This window comes from Pseudoliparis swirei, chromosome 4 (genome assembly GCF_029220125.1).
Source record: "Pseudoliparis swirei isolate HS2019 ecotype Mariana Trench chromosome 4, NWPU_hadal_v1, whole genome shotgun sequence".
In the NCBI taxonomy this organism is placed as follows: Eukaryota; Metazoa; Chordata; class Actinopteri; order Perciformes; family Liparidae; genus Pseudoliparis; species Pseudoliparis swirei.
The window spans coordinates 18,874,387-18,898,027 of NC_079391.1; the positions used below are offsets into that span (position 1 = coordinate 18,874,387).

Consider the following 23,641-nt stretch of genomic DNA (forward strand, 5'->3'; position numbering starts at 1 on the left):
GCGAGGTGCCATCATGAGCAGCCTCAAGTTGGAGCAGATAAATGCTGGAGGCTTCGGCTCCACAGGAGTTCAACCTCACGGCGAGACCTTTGCCAAGCGGCTCATTGCCTCCATGAGCTGTTTCAGTTCTCTCCATTGGAGGAGGAAGCTCTGTAGAAGTTGTAATTGGTATTTCAGGAAAAGAGAATAGCAACAATGACCTTGAATTAGTAGGCAACGCCATCTGAATGGGTGGCGAGTAAAGCTGCTTATCCTAGCGTTCACTGGATTTTATTTTTAACTTGACCTCATCCGACAGGCCGACCTCAGATGGTGAGGGGTGAGTGGCAGTCAGGAGGGAAAGTGAGGACTAAGAAGAGTTTCAGTGGAAAGAGCAGAACGAGTGAGAGGATGGCAGTAATGAGGACGCCTGGTGATGTTATGCCAGTGTTGACATCTGAGCAGAACAGCTGACAATTAAACCAGACCGCACATGCTGATGAGGCATGCTTATTGGGGACATGGGAGGTGGTGGGAGTTTTTTGTATTATTTTTTTAAAGGTGATAGTTGTAGGCGACATTTTGACCGACATTTATTCTCAAGGCGCTCCTCTTGTTCCGTCGCTTGGCAGACATCGGGAACCTTAACTTCCATCAGAGTTCTCCAGCGGGGTTTAATCTCTTCAGAGGATTCTATTGTTACCAATAGCCACAAAACTACAGAGCTGGCCTCATTTTTCCGCAGCAGTGAAGAACCCGAGCCCAGCTGTAGCCGATTAGACAACCAGCTCCGTGTCCCACAGCGTTCCCTCGCTCGTCGTTTAAACAACCAGCGTCTGCTCAGTTACTCCCATTATAAACCGATTCAACCCGTTTGGCTCTCGTGGACAGGTGGTTACATTTTCCCTTTGAGGAACAATAAACCAATTCATCTTTAATATAAAAATACAGTATAGCATATTTCTACTTAAGTGTTGCTCATGAAGTTTTTATTTGAATGCAGCACCTTTTACTTATAATTGAGAATGTTAACGACTTGGAATTAATCTTTGTGCCGTCCGCTTTGACATGTCCATAACCACCAGTTTGAAAAAAAACTATTCAGCTCAACTCCAGAGGTTGTACGCTTTGAGTGAATAAATACACTAAAAATGCACCTTTAATTTTTATTTTTATTTCTCACCATCATCTGATCCTAAAACTATCAGGCAGTGTCACCACATCACCTGATCCATCTCTCCCCCTATAGACGGATCGACTTGTGAAAGAACAGAGTCAGGCGGCCTGCGATGGGACATTAACATGGCATCATACGGTTGAGCCACTAGTAAATAAACACGTTGCCACGTAATCCTGCTGGTTTCTCTGCGGTGCTTTGCCCAGGAGCGGGGGGGGGGTCTGCTCCACGGAGACAGCTCAGAAACATGGCGGACTGAGTCAGAGCTACATTTAGCTGGTGCTTCAAAGCGCTCCGTGTAATTTAGTCTGCCTACTTTGACATTAAAATGGAGTCGAGGCGTCAGCATCGGCATCTCCTCTCCTGCACCGAGGCTCTCGCGGCTGTGCGGTCAGACAATTAAAGTTACAAAAACACCACTTAAGACTTAACTGAGTGCATGAGGTCAGAGACGTCCCTGGTCAAAAAGGAGACAGAAACTAAACTTTGCCAGTCATTTTATTTTTAGATATTTTGTAGAACAGGGGAACCAATGATTACAAAAAAAGTCCATAAGTGTTCTACATGCTACACCGTAACCTAATTTATCATGCTTGCCTGGAAAAAGTACATAGGAAAAAAAAACATACAATTAAAACTGACACTTTATACTCACCATTAACTTGACTTTTAAGGTACCTTCCTCTTGCCTCCATGCACGCATTCTTCTTTAACAATACATTTAGATAAAAAATTAAGACTTTTAGGCGCTTCTTTAAACCATAAAGCAGTTTTTCCTTTAAAGACAGAACGCACCTATAAATAAAAACAACAAAATGAACAAAGAGTGATATCCATTTGGATAATATTGGTGGAAAAATGGAAAGCCTCAACTTCGTTTAGAACACAACAGATGAATGTGCATCCTACCATAAAATCAAAAACACTGACACGCCCATATAGTGCCGAAATGAAAATGGAAGTCCGTCCAACTTATCTTCAATAATCACATTGAAATAACACATTTTGATGAAATAAATATCGCATATCTGCTAGAAATAAATAATGATTACTGAAACACCTCACTATGTTTAAATGCTAAAGTGAGACCGATTTCATCTACGCGACCCGGATGGTCATGTGTGTAAAGCACTAGTGCGGCTTCGAGTGTCTCTCGCGGCTGTTACCTTGAGGTAGATAACACATTCACATCAACGCCTACGATAATGGTTGCTGCTGGCATCATGTGTCAGATTTACAGTATGAAAGGGTTATTTTGGAAGCTTTCTTCAGGGAAAAATGTCATAAAGTCAAACGAAAAGACATCCAATCACCTTTCTTTTCTTCTTTGCATCCCACCCAGGAAAGGCAGCGTGAGTGTCTAGCATCTTTCCTCGTCACACCCTAACAGCCGACCCTCCTCAGAACTCGTCTCCTACAAGCCATCTTTCTTCGAGTTACTTTTCTCCTGCTTTCAAATCTTCTACAGTACTTAAGTGTGCAAGTGACATGCCAGTTTAGCAATGAGGACGTAGACATTAACCCATGAAGGCCTGGTGACCGAGGCTCAGAGTGATGACCTAAACTCTTTAAATATAATAAATCAACCCTCTCAACTCCTTGAAAAAACTAAACAAAGTAACCATAATTAAAAAAAAAAAAAAGTATGAAATGATTCAAGTTCAATAATATAAAGCATTATTAAAAAAGAAAGATAAAATAAAAAATAAAACTGCCTCGATGTTGCACTGTGTCGGAGGATATATTTTTCTTTAATTAAGATGCTTGAAGATGCTGCTGTATGTTTTGTGGGCAAACTGTGGGGAGCATTTGACAGCGCAGGGGGTGAGGGACGCCTGAATGGATTTTAGAGGCAAGTCATCGGTGCCGTCAAAGCCCGGCAGAGCCAGAGAGTCCAGCTGAACATTAAGGACTATCTCTGTGTTCCTTCCGAGAAAGCTCGCGTCCAGCTCCCTCACCTCCGAGGGCTCCGTCTCCAAGCTGGCCACAGTCTCTTCCTTCCGGCTGAACAGGCGGTCCAGGTAGCTGGTGTACGTGCTCTCCTTCTGGTCCTCTTTGCGAATGTCCCAGCACGCTTCATCTATCAAGCAGCCGTTCTCCCCGACTCGCTCCCCGGAGCCGAAGCTCTCCCAGGGGTGAGCGGGCCAGGCCTCGTCCCCGCCGCTGACACACAACCCTCCTCCGCCTAACTGGGCGAAGTTTACCAGGCACTTCTCCTCCTTCTCCTGACGTATGAACTTCGACATGGAGCCCGAGCGGGGAGCCTCCAGGTGGGAAACGGAAGCGTTGAGCTCGTTCAGGAGGCCGACCTCATTGAGGAGGGCCACCTCCTGACAGGGCTCTGGCTGCAGGCTCAGTTTGATGGTGCTGGCGATGAAGGAGTCAAAGTCAAAGCCTTGGTTCTGCTGGCTTTGAGGCTTGTCCGTCTGGTGTTTCTCCTGCTCGCTGTCCTTCTCCACCGGGAGAAGGTCTTCTCGGGTCTTCTCGGCCTCCTGCAGCGCAATCTGGGCCTTCACCAGGCCGTTCATCTCGCACTTGCTCTTGGCCTTGCCCTTCTCCTTGCTCTGCTGCTCCTTCCAGTTGGAGAGGTCGATGATGAGCTTGGGCTCGTAGTAGTGGTTGACTTCACTGTCCCTCCAGATGAGGTTGTCCAGGTAAGAGGGCGACACAGCCTTGTAGTTACAGGTGTGGCTACACTGCAGGTCACAGTACTTGTTCTCATGGTGGTCTTCCTGCCAGGATCGCTCTGGCTGGAACAGAGTGGAGTAGTCGAAGGACGGCTCATCCAAGAACTTCTCCCGATCCCCATCAGCATATTTACGAGGATCCACCTGAAACGGAGCCAGAAGTTAGCCTCATCACACCCAGCAAAAGGTTAGAAAAAACTGCAACACTGGAAATTATTTTCAGCCGTTTCAATGTATTCTTAAAGTGTATAAAGTAAGCAGACGAACCTGAACCTCCTCCTCATCTGTAACATCAGAGAGAGCCCTCGGGTCAACCTGACCTTCATCTGGGTCGTGGGTGCTGTGCAAGTGCCAGTCTGCCTCCGACAGCTGGCTCTCATGATACCTGATAAGAGCGTCACAGAGAAACTTCAGTCACCAAACGGTCCTTGTAATGGAGCTTTCTTTGAGTCATCTTGTTTGTCTAACTATGCAAAAACACACTGGGTTATTTTCTGGTCACGTAACCTGATTATTCATACATTTACTGCTTAGTTAGCACAAAATAATATTCTCCACAGAAACTAAGCTCAACATGTCAGCCCCTGGAATTTGCATTTGTGAGCCTGGTCACAGAGAGCAGGTGTTTGTGAGGCCATCAGAGAGCGAGCATACCTGTCCCAGGTGTGACTGTGGCTCTGGTCCATGAGCAGGATATCATCTACTTCGTCCTCAATGTGAAACGGGTGCAGAGAAACAGGTTCGTCGAGGGGGAACGAGTAGTCAGCCATATAGGGGTGGGCCAGGGCCTCCTCCGCAGTGAGCCGATCCATGGGGTTAAAGGTCAGGATCTTCTCCAGGAAATCCAGGGCTGCAGAAAGGAAGGACATGCGATTATAAAGTAAGATGTGAATTACGAGAGACAAGAACCGGACCGCCCTACCTTTGGTCTGTGATTACGACAACATGTCGAGCATGTGAGCAAATGCGAATGATGAAGTAAGTGGTGCTTACCCTGAGGACTGACGTCAGGCAGCAGCTTGGCCAGCGGTGTGTGAGGCTCGGACATGTCATTGCGGATGAAGACGGGGATGACGCTGTGGAGCTCCTGTCGGTCTTCCTCACGCAGTACGGGGATGGACTCCAGGATCAGCTGCATCTGCTCCAATTCGTGGGCTCCTGAACCACCAGGCAGACAAACATTAGGCACTTTCTTTGAAGGGTTACACAACATTGAACAACGGCATGACTAAGTGAGTTTATTCTGGGTGAGACTGAGCGCAGCCAATCATGAGGACCGTATTTGTCTTGTGTTCAGCTCGAGGCAATTTGACAAGAACCGGCAGTTTCACATCTCCAGCTGGATATGCAGGAGAGAGCAATAGGGATATTAAAAGCAGACGGACTTTGGGCCAATCTCTTGTCTGTTCTGAACGGAGACATTAACGAGCAGGATGATCAACTGGCTCAGACCGGTGCTCCACATTTACCTCAGTCAACCAGTCTGGTTTAAAGACTACTTGCTGGTAGGTTTGTAAGGAGGTGGTGCAGTGAGTCAGAGATAAGAAACAAAGTCAACATTTACCTGCAAAGAGGGTTTTCCCTGTGAGCATCTCCGCAAAGATGCAGCCAGTGGCCCACATGTCGATGGCTTTGGTGTAGTTGTTAGGAGACAGCAGCAGGCGAGGAGACCTGTACCACTTGGTGACGAGACCTTCAGAGAGATGGCCCTGTGTTAGAAGAGGAAAGGCATTTTAGTGGGACTAAACACAAAATGACAAGAAAGCATATCACGCAACCATATTGTTTCACAAAAACCACCGGTTCACATGACTTCCCCGTGCCACACAACACTGCTGCTAGCACGAGTCCCAGAACAAAACAGGCCTGCTGGTCCGTACTAAACTTGACGACCCCTCGTGCAGTCTCCTTGGCGAACCGGCTCCGTGCTCGTCACTACGCAACACAGCATGGAGACAAAGACCCCAGAGAGAAAAGACAGATGAGAAGGGGGAGATGAGACGTGTGCAGTCAGCAGTCAGAGCGCCGGGTAATCCTCTGCTGCCACACTCGCCACTGACACCAATCTGCACTCAGGCCACTGAACACAAAGGAAACTGACCTTTGTGCACGCATGCTGGGACATTGGGGGATGGGAGGAGGTAAAACAACACCCTCACTGCCCCCCCCCCACACATGCAGTGGTAGTCGATGAGACCAAAATGGTCGTCCCACCACCGAGCCAGGTTTTAGTTCCTGCCTTAAGTTAGCCGCAAATACTTTACGTCACACCACTCCTGTTTTGATGGAGCTATAAATGACTCGCCGTGTAGACGATGTGTAACTCCTTTTTTTTGGTTCAGCAGCTAATGTGTCAGAGTCTAGCAGTGGCTTTAACAATGAAGCTTATGAGGAGGTAGACAGGAATTACATGGCAGGTCACACCGGAGACTGAGACTTCCAAAGCAGTGCAGCATTCACTCTGAGAAACGGCCAACACATTGTCGGACATGCTTGAATGTGGTCGCAGTGGAGAAATATCTGCAACCAGTTTAGTAGAGCATTGCAACAACTTTAGATTAGGTTATCTTGAAAGTGTTGGGTCATTGCATGAGGACAATTTTGTGTAAGATGGACTCTGAACTAAAAAATAGGCCAGATGAGTTTGCTCACCAGCTGAGGGCATTAAAGTGCACTCCAGCTCGCCCCCTACTTCCACTGACCTCTCAGGGAGCCACGGACCACGACGACTGCGAAACAGGAATTAATGCATCCGTCATCTCAACACCTCTGGCAACAGTTGGTGAATAACTTGCCCGTCTGATCTAGATCAGACCAGGCTGACATTCAGGGACTCAAAAGGCTCCCTTGGTGTCTTGGCTGCAGTTTATCACAGCAACCTTTTAGCCGGTCCGACCAGATGCCAGCAAACACGGTTTGTGAAGAGTCGGTGAGATCACCAGCCCAGACTCCAACTGCAGGATGAAGCTGTGCTGCGTCAAAGAAGCCAGTGATTGAAGCCTCACGATATATTTCCTTGCTGGTACTGAAGGTATTTTAGTCTTAACCCAACCACACGTGAATCATTTTACAGGAAAACCACGATAAAAAGATGGCGATATGGAGGTTGTACTGCAATTAATTAGGTCAGTATGTCCGATCTGATCAGAATTCTTGCTACTTATGGTTCCATGATAAAACAACCATTAGTTGCAAGAATCTGCAGGATAATGTTAAGCTTGGAAAAATAAGTGAAACCCCGTCTCAGACAATCAAGCCATTCGTCGACTCCCCAGCATTTTTCCAGTTTGATCCTGTGAAGTCTGGTGCCAGGCAGGCACAAGTCAAATGTGTCCGTGTACATGCAGTTGTGGTTTTGTTGGATGTTTGTGTGGAATAAAAGACCTCTGAACCTTCCACCCCCTTCTGATAACATTCCTAAAAGTGTCCGTTATTATCTTTTTACAGATCTAATAGACATTCTGATGCAACATGTCAGAACTAGGCTGGATTTCCCCTCTAAAACCACATGTTGCCCCACTGAGCTGATGTTATACCACTGAAGAAACACATTATGTGTGACACTATCCCGAGGAGTAAAAAAACCTTAGTTAACCTTGGGAAAACAATAACATCTTGCTTGAACACAACCAATGCTAAAACTAAATGGCTGAGTGTTATATCCACAGTGTTAATTTTTTCTATTGTTAAAAAAACAGCTACAACTGGGAAGCCGCTTCAAATAAGGCCTTGAGAAAGGCTCCCACAACAGGACAGAGTTCTGGCTGGGAAAAGGAGGAGAATCCGGGTTGGATGATGTGAATTCTTGCCATTCTTGATTCTGGGCCACCACAAGGGCTGGACTGAAGGTTCACATAAGAAACAGCCGGATTTCTCAAAACAAGATCACAAAAACCGGTTCTCTTGTACAGCATACTTAAAACAGAACCATTCACGGGAATCATGAGGAGCTACAATTTTGTATAAACCCAAACTAGAACAGTTTAATTAAATAGAAAAGTGGGAGAAAAGGGACGTAGAGCACTAGTGCATTAACCCATACAACCCTTTACTGATACGACACAAAGCTCACTGGCAAAGAGCCCTTCTTTATTTAGAAACAACGTTATTCAAATAACATGCACTAGGCCACCCAGCTGCCCGACTCACCCAGTCTACTAGAAGTAGAGGGTGGCTGTAAAAGAAAATTTGCTTCCAGTGTGTTTTCCAGCCAACACTGAAACCAACGCCTCTACCGGGCACCACAGTGTCCTTTGGGCTTGATTGATTATTTTATTTTCAAACCAGCCTAATTTTCATCTGAAACACCAGACATGCCCTCAATCATATGACTAGAGGTCGAGATTTCTGTTCTTCCTCCCCCGACCACCATTGTCATCATAGCAGAGACAGACGAAACACAGGAACACCGTTTGAGAAACGAGACGACAGCATTTGTACTCTTGACAAACTGAGCAGCAGCAGTCTGCCGCAGAGCGACGACAGACAATCGTCAAACACAAGAAAGTCAACGCCGGTCAAGCAGCTTTTCGATACACACTTGCCTGCATGTTTCGCCTCAGGGAAAAACTGCTTATATAGAGGGAAAACAGCCCACATGGCAAACTCTGCTGTACGGGAGAAGGGCAGTAATGTTGCGTGGATGGCTAAAGTGACTTACAGTACGCGTGTGAGAAACTCACTCCTTCCCGTAAACTACGAGCCCTCGCCTTCCTCTTGCAGACAGAGCAATCGTCTCCACCCAAGATATGACTCATGTGAAAATATAGAAATTGGATCCGAAAATGTGACTAGACTACAAAAACAGGGGTGTGCTGGAAATTAGCAGTTCTGGTAAACAAGTGTGTGTAAGTTTGTCTCAGAGTGATGAAATCTGTGTAAAGGATATGAATGAGGCTGTGCCAGCCGGAGCCCACTTCAGACCCTCCGGTGACAAATCTGAGGCACATGCGAGTAGCCGACTGCCTCTGAGCTCCAAAAGAAATCCAACAGCTACAGAAAGCAAGAGACTTAGAACCTAGACTTCCTCACACCACCTATATGACCGTTGACTAGAATGTATGCATCCTTTTATAAGGTGACAAACACAAAAGGGCAATACAGGATGATCCATAACAACACTATCTACTTTACTGCTACCAGTGCCCTGCCCCACCAACAAAATGCAGGGTGTAGGAAGAGCATCACAATATGTACATCCAGTACATTTGTATATTTACACTTGTAATAAAGCCCCTTTTCCACTTTAAACTTTATTCACCTAAAAAGTTCTCATGTCTGCATTTTCCAAAACCTCACTTCGAGGAGGGAAATATAGGCGCTACCGCAAGGAACAATATCCAGTCTTGTTAACTTCCTGCTGTGAAACTCTGTCGCCTTGCGGGGGAACCACATTACTGGGCAACAGCGCCAATATCATTGCAACAAAGCACTCATCTTTAGGAAGAAATTTTGCAAACCGTTGCTATATCTGCTCTTCTTAAAATTCATCACGAAATCCTATAAAATGCACATTCTCTCCTCAAACACAAGACTGACTGACAGTTATCCAGAGACTGGCCATACCTTATGAGAATAGTGTGGGTCCATGATGCGGGCCAGCCCAAAGTCCCCGATCTTCACTACCAGGTCTTCTGTGTTAACAAACAGGTTGGCAGGCTTGAGGTCACGGTGCAGCACATTGGCAGAGTGGATGTACTTGAGGCCCCTGAGGAGCTGGTACATGAAGAGCCGGGCATGATCTTCAGACAGAAGGCCTCTCTCAAGCAGCTGACACAGGTCTGTGTCCATGTACTCCTGCACAATGTAGACCGAGTTGACCTCCGTCAGGGACACCACATCCTCTGTTAACCTGCGACCGTTTGGGCCCAATGTCTCCAACACCTAGTGATCAAAAAGAAGATGCGTCTTGTTGAAAGTCAGTTTTCACAGTGGACATAAACACCTTTACAACCTCAGAAAATCAGATAAATTGTCAGGTTTTTTTAGAGCAAACCCTCGGCAACTTACCTTGACAATGTTGTCGTGGTCAAGGCGTCGAATAATCTTGATTTCTCGCAGGGCATGCTTCACACTCTGGGGGTCCGTCAAGATAATTTTCTTCACAGCTACACGCTTGTCACAGTCCGTGTCAACTGCTGAGAACACCAGGCCGTTCCCACCGTAGCCCAGAGGCTTCAAGTCCATGTAGCGAGAACCCAGGTCAAAGCCGTGGATATTCATCAGCGACTCAAACTTTTCTGCCATGATGACCGTTTTCAGCTTTACACCAAGCTTTTGCTTTCTCTGAATGTATGGTCTTTGGCTTGTTTCAAGTCCAAATGTAACACCAACAGAAGATTTTATCCAACAATCCCTCCACTGCCTTAGCGTCTGTGCTAACTGACCCCAGTATCGATGACTAGAGTCCCCGTCTATCTGTCACTGTCGGCTTTGGGGAACTGATGTGTGGTTAAACTTTGGTTCTATCTCGAGTAAGGGGAGACAATTGTTCATTTAATTTCTCCTCCAATCCTGGATGTTCAGATATCTTGAATTTAATTGTTTTAAAACACAAATGATTCTAGGCTGCTGTGGAATGGTCTTTAAGGCCAATTAAAAAGCACTGAGACTATAGTAAACTATAAAAGCATGTTGTTGCATCCTTACAGTGCAGATACTTTCAGTGTTTGACTGGTCCTGAGCAGCTTCATGTATTTTCTTCTTCTTTGTTAATAATTATGTATCCGTCTGTAATTCAAGTTAAGTCACCTGATCTATCGAACTGAAATGAGTCTGGCCTTTAAGTTTTCAGAGTAATGTTTCACTCTCAATGATCAGGTGGCTCAAGCTCGCCACAGTCGCAATCAAAACTATCCTCCATTTTACTTCGGCATAACCTAAAGACAAGAGAAAAACAGAAGAAATAAAAAGGTTAGGAGAAAACTCAATGTAGTGCCAGAATAGAGGCGTTACAAGTCCATAGTTTTACAATAGTACCTGTCCACCAAATAACCTTCCGTTGCAGAAACATGTAGTCAAACCCTAACTGTGACTAAATATGTTGGGGATTTTACAAGATCAGCAGTCAAAACAACAAACCGACTCTTCGCCAGCTTAAGGACAAACGTGGTGTCATTAACGGAAACTAAACCTCCCCCGCCCGGTCCAGGCGCTGGCTAGTCCGGTTTTTGGGTATCGATAAAATAAAGAGAGTTAATACAGAGGCTTAGCCCGGATCAACACCTGTGAGGGTGTTTACATCTCACACATTATAGGGGGGAAACGTCCTTTATTCTGAGCTTTACATGTTAAAATGTGATTACCGGTGTCTGTGAATGGCTGTCGGAAAAAGTCAAGCATAACGGCGAGCGGAGAAGCTAGAGACGTCCACTTGGTCCCAATATATCGCATAACATGCCCACCCGGTAGCACACACGTGAAGCGTATTATGAAACAGCCTAAGGTTGCAACTAACCCTGGTTCTTTTATTAACATTTAAAAGTGACGTTAGAGAGATACCCGCGGATATAGCGAACAAAGGAGTCGTTGTTGGCGGAGGCTTCTGACTACGTGGTCGATATAGCGTTAGCTCTACTCGCGCTAAGCAGCACAAAGCCGACCTCGGTCAAACAGTTAAAAATGAACCCCAAACCGACAGGGAAATTACATCTACGGTCAGTAATAGTGACAACAACCGACATACAAGAATTACTCACAGTCCGTATTCGTAGCATTAGACTCGGTGTGTTTAATCAAACACAGCCGAGATTTGACCGAGCTACGCTGCCGAGCTCTGCCGATCTGTAGCAATCGCCATTGAGGCTGGGCAGAGCTATGAAATGGAGCGTGACGTCACGGCGCTGCCTTCAGTGACAGTCGGACATACCTCAACTACCGTGAGAATTATTCTCTATCTCCGCTATTATTATTATCTTATAGTTGAATTTATATTTTTGCTGTACAATACATTATTGTTGTCCGATATTTTTTATTATACGAAACACAGTAAGAAAATTACAGCGCATAGTAAGTAGCAGATCAAATTCGTGGCGGTCTAAGCTATCGTAGTATATTAGGTATTGTTGACTGTCAGTAACAGAACATTACACAATGAAGTTTCGAGCAGTACTTGAATGCAGCAGGAGTCATGAACAACATGTGTTTGTATGAGCTCACCTGACAGCGGCGGATTCAAAATCCAACTAAGTATTTACAGGTTTAAGGATGAAATGATAACATCATAGATGCCATTAATATTCTGTAGTCAGCAAGAATGCCATAATCGTCTCTATGTAGCATATCATCATAGCACATTGAAAACAAAGTTCATCCACTGATGTAAAAACATATAGGCTACCATAGTGTATAGGCCTAACTGCATGATCCTAGAAACAGAAATAAGACGCTTGCTGTTTACCTCTCCTTCAAATATGAACACGCTGTCAATGATAAGATGAAGAAAATTCTTCTGTATCTTATTTTACTGTCCAGAGATGACACATCCCAAATCATCCCTGCGTTTTACAGAAGTTGACGCCTCTAGTCCTTTAAAATACGGTCCGGTTTCCCGGAGGGATCCGCGAATTGTTTTCCCTGCTTGTTTTTGCCTTTGGTGGGTTTAACGCTGTTTTCGGATTACGGCACATAATACATCAATGGTGTCAGTGAGAAGGATCACGGTTCACTCACTGCGGTTTGCGGATTAAAAAAGTCCACCTTGCACCGAGAAGCGCAAGGTGGTTCTCCGTCAGGTCGTCCGCCCTCACGTCTCATCTCCACGAGGTTTAACCATCCCGAGCACAACTGAGTCAAGAGATAAAGGAAGGTGCTGATTCTCTCTGTTCAGATCCCTCATTCAGACTGCGCTTCGTGTCCTATATTCTACCGCGTCTGCTCCTCTCTCACTGTGGATGCTGCGAATGGCAGACGGTCTGGATCTGGGCGTGCAGGCAAGAGCATCACAGCCGCAGCATCAGCATCCGCAGGCAGACCATGTGGGAGCCCATGTGCCCGAGAATGCAGATGCCTCTCACAGGCCGGGATGGGCTCTGCGATGGAGAACAGAAACTGCATGCGGACTGAGCGGGATGCGACAGACTCGGAGAGCGACTTGTTTTGGTTAACAGTCGGATATGGAGAGAGACATGTTGAGAGAGGATGCGATATTCATACTATTGTATTTTTAGCTGATAGTGACTGTAGCCCTGATAATATATTTTGATAAAGTTACTACTAATAATCATAATAAGGTGTATATATATGATAATATTTGAGTTTTCTAATTTGTCTTGCTTATTTAAATTTCTAATTGAGTTGGTGATCGGTGGTCATTGTTTTCTGGTGTGGGAGACCAACCGCCAATCCAGCTTCACTATCAGTTAGAGGGGCGTGGCCTAAACGGAGGTATGGTGGTGAAATAGGTGACAGCAACAGCTGTTGAGCTGCGTCAAAGTCATGGTGGGACGTCAAAGGGTTGACCAATAGTTATGCCTGTAGGATCTACATCTGGAAAGCCGGATGAGCCACATTGGAGCTCCTGTGAGTCAGGAGACGACAACCAAGGAAGCTGAGCTGGTTCCCGAGGCTGCTGCTACAGACCTGCTGTTTCTTATTCCGTCAGACAATCCTTCCCGCTATTCACTTCCCTTTCCCAACACATCGTGAGTACTCACAGACATTTCACTGCCCCTTTTGTTTAGGCTTGTGTGGACAAGTGAAACGGTCACGACCGTTTAAGGCCACTACGATCTCCAGCAACGACTTGGGCCTGCAACGGGGGTGTGGTTGTTGTGTGTGTGCTAGGGTGTGGTGTGAGTACATTTGTGTTATTTGTTTTATTTGTGATATTTATTATATTTGTTGTGGTGGTTGTATTTGTGGTATTGTAGAGGTTCTTAGGAAGAGAGAGCGAGTTATATACATTTTGTGGGTTTTTGTTGTATGAGGATTGGTGTTTAGTTTTGTTTAGCTTTGTGAATAAATATGCTGTGGCGTGCATTATGAAACAGTTGGCTGCACCGTCCCTCTGTTAAACACAACCCAGGACCCCGCCCATCGTATATTGTACAAAGCTACATGGGCCGGGGGTTACATGAGTTTATACAGGGGCGTCGTTAGGCCTATTTTAGGGGGGGGGGGCTGGCAGTCAGTCCCCCCTTGAGTCAAATGAAAGGGAATCGAAAGGGTCTCCATTGAGCGAGAGTGTGAACGAGCAAATTAAAAATACAAGAAATAACTATTGACATCTCTATTATTAGATTAATATATTTTATTATTATATGTTTCCATTGAATGGTATATTTGACACTGAACTAGTTGATCTTTATCTCATGTGATAGTGTCCAAATGAGCATAAAATGTCACTATGACCCTAAAATTCAGTCTTTCAGATATACTGAATGAAACAGAGTAAAGTCAAACTCTTTTTGATTGAACCAATCTATAAACTGTCGGAATCGAAGGATATCCGGGGCCCCCCACAAAAATTGCAGACATGACACTCCCATGGGCCCTTTCCGGAGTTTATATATATATATATATATATATATATATAAGGTAGGCTACTCTGAGTTTTTAAGTTCTTAAAAATAAAGGTTGCATATATACTTGAAGAGTTTCTATCTTTTCAGGTTTACAATGAATATTTTGTAAATCCTGCTAAAATTATACATTTTTTATCACATTTTCTTATCCCCCTCATCTACTGGGAGGTCAGAGGTCAAGTTAATGCAATGTCTTTGCTCAAAAGCACTTCAGAGCAGACATTTTTCATTGCACAAGTCAGAAACTAAGTGAGACAGTGTTCATTTTTCTTTCATCAGACCATATTTCTTGCTAATATGATTCCCTCTCACTGGCCTCCGGGCCCCTGGTTACATTGCTTCTGATTGAAGTTACATTAATGATTACACATCAGATTTTTAGGTAAGTTGTTGACACTTGCTTGTCCGTATGAGTGCTCTTTGCCTTCTGTGGTATGAACGAGCAGAGTAAGGGTAAAGCAGCATCTCACCCTATAGCTGTTGGGGTCAAACAATAATTCCTTCACTTTCTGATTGTTTTAGAGAAGACAGGTAAAAGTTTCCTCTGTTATGTGTATACAGTCAGTGCAAAGTCTGTTGCACGACTCCCCTTATTACATCATGACACAGTTGATGTCTTTAACTGTGTAATTTAGTTGGGATGACATAGGCAAGGGTTCAGTCACTGTGGGGCCTCCATACCGTTAGACAAAACAAACACTGCACTGTTGCAAACTTGTTTGTTAAGCATCAAATGTGCGACAAACAAAGTTGCCGTCTACATTAATCTACTGGTGGTATGACTTTTACTCCCTCACACAGTTTCACCGCAGCATCTGAGTGTAGAAGCCCAACTCCTGCATAACTATCCTCTCGCTCACTATAACACGACACCTCGTCACCTGTTCTTTATGATTCACCTGTTCTCTTTGTTGTCCTTTATTTAGTGGGAAATCTTCGTGCCACTTACCAGAGTTGACATTCTCCTGAGACGACCTGAGCAACATGGTACAGAAGTTAACAGCCCATCCAGAAGAGTTTAAACTGTATTTCCAACACGGTTAGTTTGATCAGCCGACAGGTGGAGAGAGCAGTCCAGTGCCTCCCTGTGTATGTGACTCATTTGTCAGAGCTTTTGTCGATGTGTTATTCTACTCCATGTGCCTCTGGTTGTGAGGTGGAGCTCCATGGGGAGTTAATATAGGCCAGACTGGAGAGAGGAGGAGACTGCTCTGTGTATGGCTTGGCCTGTCAGTGTCAGATTTTCCACTATGAAAGTCCGTTGCCACCACCTGTCTCTCTCTGTGTCTCTCTCGTTTAGTCCTACTTTCTTACTCTTTTCTCTTTCCCATTTTTTCTTTTTTTCAGATCTTCTCCTAAATGTCATGTCTTCATGTTTTGTTCCAGACTAAGCAGAAACTAAACAAATCTGTTGTGGCCTGCACTGAAATGTATTCCTCTTTCTAGGTGAGACCTTTGCAAATCGAGTTCTTGGGTTATTCATGATTTTTAAAAATCAGTCAGCTTAAATCAAAGGATTACACGTTCCTGATGGGGTTGCGAATGTTCTGTGTTTCTTCGGATCAGGAAAAGCCTCCAAAACACATTTGAATGAAATGAAAAATACATGCTCATGTGGATCATTGTCACGTTACGCCTCCCGTTTTGCAAATAACAGAGCCTGCGATATATGTCTGCGCCAGAAGGCACTTTTTTGTGTTTGCAGTTTATCTTCTGAAGCTAAGCGTGTTTAATTGCTTGCTGTAATGATCACTATCAGTGGGGGCTTATGAAATTGTGAATCCACAAAACGTAATACCAGGGTAGAGTCAGTGATGACCTCTCCTCTGCAAAACGATGGTTGCTTCACAAATCATTTACATTTCTTTACTGACAACATCACATGGTGTCTGCCACTCTCGGCCTGCGAGACTGGTCCTGCTGGCAAGCACTCCCTCCTTCCGTCTTGATCTGCTTGTCATATGGCAGCTTGCGGGTGTCTTAACAGACTGGCAAGCGTGGACTGTGGAAGGAAGTGTGTCTGTTTGATATTTAAACCAGACTGCATAGACCAGCTGTGTGTTCTCAAAATATCTGAGTGGATGTGTGAGGAAATGAGGACGAAGCTAAGGGTTTTCCGTGGTTTGCATGTGTTTTGCTTTTCCTCTTATTTTGGCTGTCTCACAGGTCCTGAAGACGAGGTGCAGAACGGATCGAGAGCGGGCATGAGTTCTTGCACTCATGACTTCAGTGGCCGTTTGACCCTCACCGGCGCTGTGTTATCCACACACACTGTGCTCATGTCAGATACCACGCAACTCAGGTATTTCACAGCGTTGTGAAAGAGGCCACAGAGAAAGCGTTTGGTACACATTCCCCACTGTGATTGTGTCTCCAGTGCAAGGGGCAAGGTTTACATAATGCCAACCTTTTGTATGGTGATAGGTGATAAGTTCAATGCTCAGATAGTTAATTTCTATTGCCCTACTCATGGATGATTTCTTAATTTCCAAACCTGTATGGTCTGCTTTAGAGAAAGCCTCCTCCGCATATCCATTAACTCGGAGAGAACTGGCTGTCCCATTTCACGGCTTTCAGTTCAGGATTTTTCTCTCTTTCTGCGTCAGCACCGAGAATGTCCACACAACGCTGCTCCAAGGTAAAGACAAGGTTAGAGGTCAAATAATCTACACACACCCCTCCATCACAATCCGGTCCTGATTGAATCTCATTCTGCTGTTTGAATTATTTACTCCGGGGGCATAGTGTTAGTGGGACATGATTACGTAACGCACAATAGTGCCCCCGTCTGGCCTGGGATTGACCCTTTTTTTCCTCTTTCCAGGGTGATAGTACAGGTTGATGGCTTTGTCTCAGATCTGAGATAAGGCCAGCAGCACAGAGTTCAAAGCAGCACAGAGTTCAATAGATGACTATTGAACATAAGCAAAGACCACTTTACAACAGCAGCTGTTTTCTTTCTCCTGAATCATCATTGGGAAAGGTCATGTTCAAAAAGCCTCTTCGTACGGCAAACAAGTAGATCAGAATTCAATGTTTTGGCAGATTTTGAAGCATTTCATTTAATAGCATTCTCATTCAGGCCTTCAGCAGCCCCTTGAGGACCGAGACCATCTCCAGACGGCCGGCACTCCGCCTTTGGTTCCTGCGAGTCAGCAAAATGACCAACTTTGCAGTGCCAGACAAAGAATTCACCAAAATGTGTTCAGTATTTTGGCCCAAAAATAAAAAATAAAAAACAAACGATGTCCTCTCACAAACTGCGATTGAGCATCCTCAGGTTTCCAAGGCCCTGTTTATTTGTGTGTGTGTGTGTATGAGGCATGCTCTATATGCCTCCTCGACCTCAGACGAATACGACAAAAAATGTCGGGAATTTCTGAAATGACTTTGTGATCTGGCAGGGACATTGTGGGTATTGTGCGTTGTGTGTTGGATGTGATTAAATCTGTTTGTGTGGGGTAAGAGATAAAAGTGGGTGTTTGGTGGTGATGTAAGAGGATCAGAAGCTTTGAAGTCTGGAGGTTTCTTAACAAGACTAACACGAAAACCTTTCACCTGTAGGTGCTCACGGTTCCGATAACACATATGTTATCAAAGTCACCTGCCCTGTTTCCCATAATTAATCTGGTGTAAATTTAGATGGAGCCTTAATAAATCCAGTCAAGCTTGCCCTCACACATTTAAACATCTGCAGGTATAATCTTCGGTGCCTCTGACTCACTATTCTTTAAATGCAGCAGACTTATGCATTGTGGCAAAAAAAACTCCATCCCATCTAGCATCTCTGACAGGTATGACCAATACACAAGAGTAACTTCAATTGATTTTATTAGGAGTTTAAAAAGGATTGAAATAAAACCTGCAGACAGCCTACAATAGACCAAGGTTAATTTCAACAAAGACATGTCTACGGTCCCATGGTAATTCACTTCCAAACGTTTGATGACTCACTTGAGTGGAAACTTTTTCTTTTTTTTTCCAGTAAAACCATAAAGATGAAAAACAAGGTCAAAGTCAGAAGTTGTGGTGATTTGTTAGTCGTGATGGAAAGTCTGAGGACGCTCAATGTCTGAAAGAGACCATAAAACTCTGACCGATTAATAGATAACAGTTGCTATTTAAAATGCTGTGTATAATGTCTACTATCTAGATGTGTGGTTATGTGGCAGCAGCACCTCTGTCCTCTCACACTACCGTCTAAAAGGTCTTATTACTCATAATATTTAGTTATAAAATAACACCAAGGATCTGTGTCATTGTCAGCGCTCTGCTCTGTGAACTTATTTCATAGCTTTTACGGTTGTCTCTGTTTTGTGCATTCTCCTGCATTAATGATCTACATGTGTGCTGTGTCAGTGAATGGCATGTGTTGGCCCATAAACATTGGTGTGTTCTTTCTTGTGAAATAGAGAACATTTGTGTGCATGGGCCTGAGTTTATATAAATTCAAGTCAAGGTCATGACACTGTTTCCATCTGGAGGACCTGTGACTTGATTTCAAAAATTGCATAACATTCCTGTTATCTCTCCTCCCAGGCAAATTTCCATTTAACTTCTCGGCGCTCTCTCTTTCGGGTCTCCAACAGCCGCAGTATCAAGCCTCTCATCTCACGCCGGCGCGGTACGTATAGGATTGATTGGCCTCTTCTCTCAGAGTGTCTGTCACCGGAGCTGAACAGCAGCACGCTCCATTAATCAGAGGCTGATCACAGCTGAACCTAAAACTCACACAGATATGCTCAGTGTGCCGGCCTCCACCCCTCTTCAGTTTCCCTTCAGCTAAACTCAAGAGGACCACACGGTGGATGGTGCATTGATGCGTAGCAACAATGGGCTTGTGTATGGCAACTGCTATAGCTAACGGCATTAAGGTTACCAGCATGGGTTTCACGCCTGTCTTTTAAATGTGGTAGTAGTCATTGAAAAGCGCTGCAGCTGTCTCCTTAGCCTCCCTGCATTGGCTCTGTGGGTCTGGATCAATGCAGCACTGGAGCGGGCAAGAGCACACAGTGTTCAGTTGTGTGGGCAGAGTAGCAGGTCTAATGGGGAGTCTGTCTGGCCAATCTTGGCCTGACCTCGCCAAGCTGTCACTGTGATCTGCCCACTCCTATATACAAATGATGGGATTCACAATGCTCTGCTTGGATTGGCTATGCATAGATCTCTGGTCTGACTTTACCGGCCAACTGGCGCAAAAAAGCAGAGGATCCTTAACTGAGACTAATCCTTCAAAGTTATGCCAGGGTTTGAAAGTCAATATGGCTTCCTCTCCAGTGACCATATAACACGTCTTTTAAAATGGAATTTTTCCAGTCACATGACAAACAGGTTTGTGACGGACTATTGATCGGCCTGTGTAACCCATCAATCATTAACCTGTGCTACTATGGCATGGTGTGATAGGACTGGAAGTGGAAAAACACATTGCTGTTGTTGCAGGCTGGCTGCACCGCATCCGCCCTGACACCAAACTCAGGTTTCTTTTGCAACAACATGTAATCCTGTACCGCGGAACACTACAGCCCTCGGACCAACTGAGGAGTGTGTTCATTGGGTAATCTGGAGACGTGTGTGTGTGTGTTTTTCCAGCTGCACTAGATGCTCCACAGTACACCCTACTGTGGGTTGATAAGTCGGGGCAGAGTTTTTTGCGGATGGGTCACTGTAGTTCAGTTAATCTCTGCTCCTCTGCCTGGCTGAGAAATATTTATCATGATAAAAAACAAAATCTGTTGGAATGTTTCTTTGCAATCTGCCTCATCTTGTGAAAGATTAAGGCAGAGCAGAGTTCACCCAAAAATCGCTTTAAAAATGAATCACAATTTAGGGTAGAGGGATTGTATAAGACTTCAAACATTACATAAGATAACAGAGGAGCGTCTAAAACGGCTCATTCCACCAGATCCCACTGAACGACTTCTCTTTCTGTCTAAATGAACACGTCTCCTGTGATGTCACAGCCTAAATGCTCCAATAACGATGAGACCAATCATTACACTGGGTTTGCTGCGAGTGTGTGCGGTGTGTATTTGCATGGACATGCATGTTCTAATCATAGTTGGTCATGAATATATGAGCTTGTGCTTCCAGATAAATCCAATGCCACAGACAGGTCAAGGCAAACAAGCCAGGAAGGATTTTTTTTAATTTACACCGCCGCTAAATCCCTAATCAGACATGTCATGTCTCATCTAAATGAGAGAAAATGAAAATATTTGCCTCATCTTCTTCTTTGCATTCAAACCAAGGATTTATCTTTTTGCTCACAACTAAGTAAATGTCCATTCCATTGGGGAAGGCTATAGCTAGCAGCCGGTTAGCTTAGTTTAGCACAAACCATGGAAACAGTCCAAACAGAATCCGACAACGACCTCTTAAGCTCACACAAGTGTGTTTGATCGATGTCACTTTGTGATTTGATAAGGAGTTTTGTGCCACAGAATCTCTCCAACTGGCAGTGACTTTTTGGCTTTCTGTCCTCACCAGACAATCAGAGATTACAGGTTTTCTCACTGTGCCGATTAAAAAAAACAAAACATTAGCATTATATTTCAAAGCGTATTTGTAGTTGCAAATTAGTATTACTTAAACTACATTTTAGGATAAATGAAAACGTGGTGCAACATTGATTCCTGGAACAAAATAAAGAGCTAATCAGAATCCAATCAGGGACGATAAGAGTGAAATCAATGGGTGGTTTTGCTTAATTGCATAACTGGTCTTAGTCATGCAAGATTAGCTGAACTCTGTGCTCCTTTTTTAAACTACAGAGGAGAGCAGAGCAAATGTTACATGCAGACAGCACAACCAGATGGTGGATATTCGAAGTGTAGAGAGACGATTATTTGCTACACGGATGCAAATGTCACATGGATGATGCTTTGAGATGCAGTGTTTCATCATAAGGCCAGTGAAGATCACGGTCTCTCTCTTAGTGTCTGCTATCTCTCATCTCTAGTTCTCTCTTTGTTTCTGGGATTGTTGACATTTCAGGATAACAAGGTATACTTGTCTTATCTAAATTTCTAGGTGCCTCCAGCATCGTCAGAAGATATGCTCTCTTTATATTAGTATATTATTAAATTTCAAAGGTGCGCAAACTCACTCTATGTTGCTCTTTGCTCTTTTTCTGGGTGAGGGCTGGAGGCTTTGTTGGCAGGCCTACTGCTTCTGTGTGTGCCCTGTTCTTACAGACTGAGCATGAGCAAATATGACCTTGCAGTAATCCCTTTTGTGAGAAACCAATGGCCTAGACAGGCCTAATGGATACACTTTTTACACAGAATATGCAAATCTGTGATTCACAAAGACATCGATGCTAATTAGGAGGGCACTCTTATTTGTCGCTGTCCACTGAATTGAATTTACCATGGCATATTGTGAAGAGAGGAAAGGGCCTCCAAAACGTCTGTAGCCCCAGGGCCTCAAATAATATAAAGGCATCACAGCCTGCTGGGCGTGTGTAAAGGTAAATGATAGCTGACCCATTTGCCTTATGAACTTGAATAGTTGGTTTACAGCTTGTTTCGCTTTCACACTTGATGGAAGACAAATCGCAACATGTACTCCTCATTGCTGAAAATATGTTTGCACCAGCATTTTATAGGTTAATGTTTATAATGTCTTCAAAGGTTTTCTTCTCTGCTACTTTCACCTCCGCTTAATCCAATTCCCCTGTGTAATGATAGTGATGCTTTAACGTACTATGTTCAACTGTAACACAAATACAGACCAAGCAATGTGTCAACATGCATCAATGTGTTGTCTCCAGCATCTTGTGTGTTATGTAATGAGGACCCGAGGGCCCAACACAGGACACAGTACGAGACAACAGAGACTGAATTAAGCACAGAGGGTCCTAGGGATTCAGTCTTTTGAAGACAGAGTCCTCCCTCCAGGCTGGCCTGTGTGTTGATTTGCTTTCTGCTGTGGGGCTTTGGCCATTACATGTAGACACTGGGAGTGAGTTTGTGAATGTGCCCTACTTACTGATAAGGAAGCACAAAGTGTGCATCAGTGGTCTAACATCTGCTGCTATGCCCCCGTCAGGTCTGTGTGTGCAACCAAGCCGAGCATCTCCCTAAAGTTACTCACGTATAGAGAAACAAGGTGCACGCATGGCAGAACAGCAGGCCTATGCATTACATGTGCCTTCACACCGGCCTCCCAACACAGCACCGAGGCTCACAAGACAATTGTGTATTCACACTGCCTTTAACGCCAATCAGACAGACCTGTCGTGATGTCCTGAAGATTTCCTGAATGCCTAAATACTTTTATAATGTGTACTTTTTTAATGTAAATACTTCTATAGTGTGTACAGTACTTAAATACACACTCACGGCACCAGTATTTTAGTGGACTATTTTACATTAAAGGCGTCAGGCTAACCCTCCACAGCTGCGCAGTGAGTGAGGTGGAGGCGCTAGGTTCAGTTCAGTGGGTTTAGTTATACAGTCTGAGGAGGTCGTTGGTGAGGAATCCGAGTCCTCAACAGAATGTGCTGCTCCCCTTCAGGTCTGTCGTGGGAATTCCTCATGAAAACCTCTCCCAGCATGCAACAGTGCCTGCTGAGATTTGTTAATTTAGTCAGTCAGTAACTCGGAGGTGGCCAGGTGGGGTATGTGTTCTATTACAGTGCCACACTAGGACAAATTCCATTGCAAGTGAAAGCATTCAATATGAGTGCATGCAAACTTTTAAAGTGCCAACACTTATAAATATAACGTTATGAGCTGTAATGAGTGCCGTGCAGAGCGACAGCCGTGGGCTAACCAGTGGGGCGTGTTCACATGCACATGCATGCACTAAATATACTCACAGCTATGTAAATGAAGGAGAAACTGTAATTACAACACACAAAGAGGAAGAGGGACCTCCTTATTTGCTCAGGTATTACTCCAATATGTGTTTAATAGTAGTTTTCTCTCGTTGCGTAGGAAAATAAAAAAGTCTTCTGAAATAGAAATATATAAAGCGAGCCTGGTCAGTTTAGGCCTAAAGAAATATTAAATCTATACGAATGAAAAGTTAAATTAAATACAAATCATATCCACATTATTGACATAAAAATAAATTTAATTATTAAATTTCTGGAATTGAAACCGTGTCCATTTTAATACATTTGTCTTAAAATGTATCTGCCATATTCCCATTGTTAAATGTTTGTTTTCAGGATTTTTCCAACCCTTTCAGTTTGCTGATTCCCACATTAGGTTAATCCTTTATGGTTTATGTCATTCCCTCTAAGGTGAACTACATTTGAATCATCA

The 23,641-nt window shown here is 44.3% G+C and overlaps 1 protein-coding gene and 1 long non-coding RNA gene across 3 annotated transcripts; one reads left to right on the forward strand and one right to left on the reverse strand.

Moving 5' to 3' along the window:
- Positions 1-1,636: 1,636 nt before the first annotated feature.
- On the reverse strand, positions 1,637-15,403 carry mapk6 (mitogen-activated protein kinase 6). Of its 2 annotated transcripts, none has more exons than XM_056413088.1 (8): positions 15,316-15,403; positions 9,853-10,721; positions 9,409-9,726; positions 5,408-5,552; positions 4,837-5,001; positions 4,498-4,693; positions 4,111-4,228; positions 1,637-3,987 (listed from the first exon to the last, which is right to left on the reverse strand). In XM_056413088.1, the coding sequence occupies exons 2-8, from the start codon at positions 10,087-10,089 to the stop codon at positions 2,908-2,910; spliced, it is 2,259 nt and encodes a 752-aa protein (XP_056269063.1). In that variant the 5' UTR covers positions 10,090-10,721; positions 15,316-15,403; the 3' UTR covers positions 1,637-2,907. The 2 variants fall into 2 exon arrangements, with proteins under 2 accessions (XP_056269063.1, XP_056269064.1); XM_056413089.1 differs by lacking the exon at positions 15,316-15,403 and adding an exon at positions 11,541-11,626.
- On the forward strand, positions 12,049-18,724 carry LOC130192897 (uncharacterized). The gene is made up of 3 exons (XR_008831475.1): positions 12,049-13,484; positions 15,293-15,812; positions 16,533-18,724. It is a non-coding gene; the product is annotated as an uncharacterized LOC130192897 (long non-coding RNA).
- Positions 18,725-23,641: the final 4,917 nt, after the last annotated feature.